Here is a 6,942-nt window from a genome sequence, read left to right as displayed (position 1 = left end):
CCTTGCGGACGGAACGGTCAAAATTCCAGAAAAAGAAAAAAAAACTCTTCCGGCTAAGATCATTTCGTCAAACAAAACAACCTCCCTCGGGAAGAAACTAATCCACTGCGGACCGCCAGAACAATTTCCCACCAATCGAAGCCGTACGAAGCAGCCGAGCCAGCCGCTTTGACGCGGTCGGTGTCCCCCAAACTCCAACTCCCGAGAATTCAATTCAAAACCGGTCAGTTATCAGCCCGTGACGCACCACCGGAGAAGAAATTTAATTAACGCCAAACGTTCGTCGCTGTAGAATCCCGATCTCCACGCCCCTGACGTCTTCCTCTTATCGTTTTTGTCATCCTTCGTTTAATTTTATTATATTATTTATTCAAAAAAATTCAACCCAAAACCAGACCAGAACTTCCTGTCCCTATATAAACCCCAAGCCACCCCCCGTCATCCCAAAACACCCCTACTTCCCTTCTCTTCTCTCTCTAGAGATTCTCTCACACTGTCCTACTTTTCTGCCTTAAATACACCTGTAAGTTCTCTCTTTCTTTCTTTCTTGTGTCCGTCATGGCGGAAGTTTCTGTTTCCGGCAACAACAAGAGGTGCCGAGAGGAGTCATCGTTGGAGCCGGAGTTGTCGCCGGAGGCGAAGCGCCTCCACGCGGACTTCCTTCTCGATATCCTCGACGACGATGAGGATGAGGCCAACTCCGGTAACCGGGACCTGGCCTCCGTTATGAAGAGCCTCGAGGAGGAAATTTCCCCCCCTGGGAAGCGGGTGGAATTGGCGTCGGATCATAGCGATCCTCCGCGCCTGGCCGAGCTCGGGTATCTTCTGGAGGCGTCGGATGACGAGCTCGGCCTCCCGCCCGTGGCGGCGTCGTCGTCGTCGTCGCTGGAGCCGGCGGCCACTGCGGGGGCCGATAAGGAGGAGGCAGCGGAGAGCGCGGGGTTCGGTCAGATCTGGAGTTTCGATGACGAGATTTCGGGGTGTTACGATGCGCTTGGATTCGGAATCCGGCCGGCGGAGGAGGACGGCGTGGTTGTGGACGATGGGTTGTTCGATTATGCCGATGTGTTGTTCTGTGGGCCGTCCGATTTCTCGCGGCAAGCGGAATCTGTGCCCGCCATCTGATGGAGCTTTGTGTTGTCCCTTGTTCTTACAAAAGACTTGTGGAAAATGGGATGGTAAGAAAGAAACAAAGAACTGTCTTATCAAAAAAAGAAACAAAGAACTTGTGGAAATGGGAAACTAGTTGGCTAATATTACAATTTTCTGTTTTTTTAAAAACTTTGTGGTTGGATGAAAGCCGTCTGATGGGAACCGCACGATAGCTACGCTCTAAATCTTCGCAGTGGTTGAGATGTCAATGTGGACTTTCTAGAGTATATATATATATATATATATATATATATATATATATATATATATATGAGAAAAGCTGTTTTGCGGAATGATAAATTCCGAATGGGAAACTAGATTCTAAAGTCGAGATGTCGAGTAGAGAACAAAATTGATCTAGGGCGGTCGCAAGTTACGCTGTAAATTCGTTTTCTTCAGTTTATTTGACTAAAGAAAAAATGTATTACGCTTGAAAATGCACACATCCGTTGTGTCCATGGTGCCCCTTGGTCTGCATCATTTTGTATTTTCTATGGGAGTGCAAATAGATTAGATCGGATTGAATCATGAGTAACTCCGATCTAACTCATGACCCCGATCCGATCTAATTTTTTGATCGAATTTTAATATTATACTTAGATCCAATCCAATTGAAAATCGAATTGGATCGGATCAGATTTATAATCAAAAAATCTATTTCATTGGATCATTTGGATCGGATCAGATTCATGTATAATCCAGTTTCAATCTAACAATTTTGCATCCAACTCGGATCTAAATTTTGATTGGATCTTATTGGTATAATAAATCAATATAAATGAAATTTATGACAAAAAAATAAATATTATTTTATTTTGATTATTAATTTATAAGGAAATTTTCAAAATTTTATAGTCAAATTGAATGAAACTATACGAAAAATAATAATATTACAAAAGTATTTGAAATTCTAATCTTATTCTATTTATTCTATAGTTTACATGTTGAATTCAATGTTGAATTTGGATCGGATTGGATTCGAATTCAATAAATTCAGATTCGATCTGAAATATTGAATGAATCTAATTTTAAAATCCAATTCAGTCCCACGAGTCTTTTAAAATGATTTAGATCGGATCCAAATGGATCGAACTGGGTCGGGTCCTGAGTCGACCCGGCCCATTTGCAGTCTTAATTTTCTAAGACACTGTTTTGAAGTTTGCGTGACCATATAAAAATCCGGTTCAAATGGAAGTGGATTGGATTTTGTTTAATCTTTTTAAACCTAATTTAAACGTGACCTGATTCCAATTTTATCCAGCTCGACATAGAGCGATGGGGCTAATTGAATGATTTTTTGAAGCCGATTACATCTGGTGACTGCGTTTGATAGGTGCGGTCAGATGGGCTGCAAGTAACAACGCATGGTTCTTGGCGGCACTGATTCTATTTGATAATATTTAGAAAAAATTATAGCAGCATCTTTTTAATTTTTTTATAAAAAATATTTACATTCTAAAATTTTTATTTTTTAAATAGATCCTAAAATTTAGTTGTCAATTACAATTTTAGCCATCCATTCATGAATACATAATTCCCACATGATATAATTTCGACATTCATTAACATCCTTTCCATCTGGATTAAACGAGGGGAGTTTTTAAAAAGCAAAAAAAAAAAAAAAAAGGAGACCACCTTACAATTAGATAACCTTGGTACATAGCGCTAAGTTTTAGAGGCTGGATGGTATTGCAAGTAAAAATTAAGTTTTGGGGTTTTAGTTGAAAAAAATTGTAAGTCTTTGGATGTAAATATTTTTTACGAAAAGTCAAAAAATATTGCTGTAATATTTCCTAATGTTCACGCTTTCATCCCTCAAAAGAAGAAAATGCGGGATCTCAGATTCCCTTCGGCAAGAAACAGCACCGAAGACCGACAAGCAAACGTGCACTTTACTCACAAATTTCGTCTTCCCCTTCTGTCTATTTCGGATTTTTAGGCTACGCCGACAGACGCGGCGACAAACTTTTTTAGCCTCTTTGAATTTCGCATCAGGCAAAATTTCAAGTATTTACGTCAAAAGCAACGCTGGACATTGGTACTGGCCATGCAATTACCGCAGGCGGCTTTCGGATATTCGATCACGGACAACCCAAGTTCAATACACCCAGGAAAATTTTCAAAACGAGCTGGACTCGAAGCAACAAGAAGCCTAATTGCTACAACATGCACCAATGACCCGGTTAGTATCTTACACGCACAGGCGACCATCCGATGATGCTTTGATAAAAGCAATCACGGCCAATCTGCCATGATTACTGTTTTTTAGATCTAAATCAATCGAGTCTTCAACCTAAATTAAGGTGCTACAATCATTTTGCATTTTGGTTTTGTTGCGGCCAATCCCCAACTGCACCTATCGCCGGTGAAGAACTACCTACCAAAAGAAGTCCACTGGCTGGAGTTGTATCCGGCGAAGATCCTTCGATACTTAAATTAGTGGAAAGTAGCCGAACAAAAAATTGAATGTAAAGTGTAGCAGAGTATCAGTCCAAAAGTGTCTTATCATTACTGTTCTTTTACCTTCTTTTTATAGACAAACTATTGATAACCGTCTGTAACGGTTAAGCATATGGGTCTCATTTATTTCGACATCATGTGATCATGGGGTGGGCGGTTTGCGCCCATTAACGATCATATATATAGCCGTTACGTATCTTTTGCACTTGTAGTTTCTGATATACCGACTGTATGTCGGCGATCTTAATGTGTCGATTGTATATAGGTAATTTTGACAAATGGAATGATTATCACGGTCAGAAAAGTCGATTGAGAGTTGCCGACATTCAATTGGCTTACTGATTGATAGTCGGTAATCCATATCCATTAGGTCGAATGAAAGTCGGATGATGGATTGTAGGTGTTGTAGTGAATCGGAACTCATTCAGCAATCCTGCTTTGATGGCCTATCGTCAGTCACTGATATATAGTCGATTGGCCGATTGTGAATCAAGGAGAGCAGGTTCGATTGCCTCAACAATTACCCCCCACTCCTAAGTCCAAGGTGACTTGATATGTGGCCTGATACATCGGATGATGGGAGTTATATCTCGAGCTCTGATTCTGCAGTCGATTCGGCTGTAGGTATTAATGATTCCCTCGAAAAATCGAAAGGTCTCCAATCGTTTTGTCGTTTCGATGGTTGTACGATCATCATTGGGATGTCGATTTGAGGGGACGGCTATTTAATACTGCAAGCAATTAGGCAGTCGGACGATCCGATCGATTTGATTCTGACTAGTCGATTATCGTCATACGTCTAATTATTATTGGCTCTTAACTATTCATGCGGATAGTGATGATGTGGATAATCAGATGGGAGGTGCGTTGAAAGATTTGACTGATAATTGGTCCAGACATCGCCACATGTCAAAATCTGGGATAATCTTGATTCGAATGAATTTATCCCGACCATCGACGGATCTAATATATATAAGACTGCTTTCTTTACTTTAAGCCTTCTACTGCAATTTTGCCTGCTGCTCCCTTGCAAATGAGGGTTTTCTCGTGGGTGCTAAGGGCATTTTCTTCTTCCTCCTACATTTTCGTGATCCCTAATCTTTTTTAGTTATCAGGTTAGGTTTCTCCTTCCTTCTTTTCTTTCCTTTCTTGCATTCTTCAATTTATTTCTTCACTATTTGTAATGACCAGTAATAATAAGAAAGGTAAGGGGAAGGTTAGAGTAGATGAACCTTCTCAGGATAGTCGATCAGATGACCCGATTGATAATTCTCCTTCAGATCTAGATGTGGAAGCTTCTTCCTTATTTAAATCCAATGTCATTCGATTCCAGAAGCAATATCGTATTCCAAAGTAAATTTAGCTCTTTACGCTTGATTTGGATGGTCAAGTGTGTTCTCCTCCTTCGAACTAAATGGCAATTTATATAAAGGACCTTCAGGTCGATCTTCATTTTTCGATTCCAGAGTTTGTCTGGAATCTCCTTGACTATTATGGAATTTATCCTGCATAGCTGGCTCCAAACTCCATTCAGCTAATTATCAATTTTTCTTTATCATGCCACATGATCTTGACCAATCCTCGACCTTCACTCTTTCGTGTTTTTTTCATCCTTCGTCCATACCAAAAGATCAAAGATTGGTGGTTTTTCAATCCGAGAAAAGATCTATCATTTATCTCCTATCTTCCATCCATGGATGGAAGAACCAATTTTTTTTTACTTTTTATACCCTACCTTGGGGCTTTTCTTTGACCTGGAAAAATCCAAGGACAAGCCTGATCGCTGTCGTAGGTGTCAAAAATGAATTACTAACTCAAAACTATGTAGATAGTAGTGAGTCGGATTCGTATCCACAGGGATCGCGTTGTTACAGTTGAGTTATTTTAATCTTAAATTGAAGATGAATAGAAGTTGATTAATTAGAAGACTACTAAATAATTGAGTAAGAAAATAAATAACTTAATTAAAGATTAACTTCAAATATGAGAGAAGTTCTTAAGATCTCAATTGTTTTCTTATTCGACAGTTGGTATTCTTCTTAACATATCGTTGCTTTGATATCTAAACAATAAAAATATAATCTATCTTAGAGAGCATGACCCATATCCGTTAGATCGCGATCTATCTCTTAAAGTTATAGGCCAGTCTAAATTATCTAGATACAAAAGAGAGATATTTATCTAAAGATAGTCTATCCCAAGAGCACGAACTATATCCGTAGATTACAACTCATCCCAAGGATGATAGATTATTCTAGATTAAAGACTTATGCAAAAAAATAAAGATACAAAAATAGAAGCAAATAAAATCAATCTTCATTGTATATTTAAGAGGAATATATAAAATCTCACAATAAAATGCACTATCAAAATAAAATTATAGAGATCTCCTGAGATATGGTTGCCTAGCCAGTCATCGAGAGATTCTTCACCATGATCTGCATCCTGGATTTTGAAGATTCTTTTTCTCAAACTTAAAAAAGACTTTCAGTAGTAAGAGGATGAGATTTGGTGGAGAATAGGTTGAGAAAAGTGGATTTGGAAGAGGTTAGAAGGTGGAAGAGGGTTGCTGAAATTTTTAGGCTACAGTCCATAGGGCGGGAAAGAGAGAAACATTCGGAGGACTTTTTGGAGGCTTTTCAATGTGAGGTTTTTATGGTTTGTAGGGGGCTGATGGAGGTTTGGGATGATAGAGTTTGAGAAAAAAAGATTGTACCTATGGCTAGCAAAAAATTTGAGAATAAAAGGTTGGTGCGAAAAAAGGCTGTGGCGTGGAACCTAAGGCTATGGGGATTTAGACGTAAAGAAGGCTTATTGGCATTGAGAAGGCTGATGGATCCTTAAAGGAGGCCTTGAGGCCTTATTTATAGAGTGGAGAGTAGTCTTTTAAGATTTGGAGATGAGAATTAAGAAAAAAAAGAGTAGTGACGCATGAGAGAGAGGCCTAGACGGCACTAGGGTTTTGTGCATAAGAGAAAATGAGCGCAGGCTTTTTTTGTCTTGGCGTGTAATAAAAGGAAGAGAGGGGGCACGATTTGTGTAAGAAAGAAAAGAGAAGAAAGTGTGGAATATGAGGTGTGCCTAAGAAGTTTCATCGTGAGATGAATAGGGGCCAATAATTAGGGTTTCATGAAAAGAGAGGTGGGAGCATGAATAAGGATCCTTAAATCAAGCATCTTGCTTCTTCTCGTCGATTAATAAGTCATGTTCACACTTGATTTTTATGAAGAATGATCTTTTAATCTGAATCCTTGATATTTAAGTCGTGTTCATATTTGGTTCTATATATCTTCTAATATGGATTCTTGATTAGAGAGATTGCTTCTTGAT

At 39.1% G+C, this 6,942-nt stretch overlaps 1 protein-coding gene across 1 annotated transcript; it reads left to right on the top strand.

Moving 5' to 3' along the window:
• Nucleotides 1–430: 430 nt before the first annotated feature.
• On the top strand, nucleotides 431–1,281 carry LOC105045028 (uncharacterized). The gene has a single exon (XM_010923191.4). It carries the CDS (start codon nucleotides 559–561, stop codon nucleotides 1,123–1,125), a length of 567 nt encoding a protein of 188 aa, XP_010921493.1. The 5' UTR covers nucleotides 431–558; the 3' UTR covers nucleotides 1,126–1,281.
• The last annotated feature ends 5,661 nt before the right edge of the window (nucleotides 1,282–6,942 follow it).

This window comes from Elaeis guineensis, chromosome 2 (assembly GCF_000442705.2).
Source record: "Elaeis guineensis isolate ETL-2024a chromosome 2, EG11, whole genome shotgun sequence".
Lineage (NCBI taxonomy): Eukaryota > Viridiplantae > Streptophyta > Magnoliopsida > Arecales > Arecaceae > Elaeis > Elaeis guineensis.
Note: the sequence above shows the minus strand (reverse complement) of the source record. Positions and strands in the feature narration are given on the sequence as shown.

Excerpts from the sequence above, each read along its gene's own strand:
- LOC105045028 (XM_010923191.4), top strand. The coding sequence starts at position 559 with ATGGCGGAAGTTTCTGTTTCCGGCAACAACAAGAGGTGCCGAGAGGAG.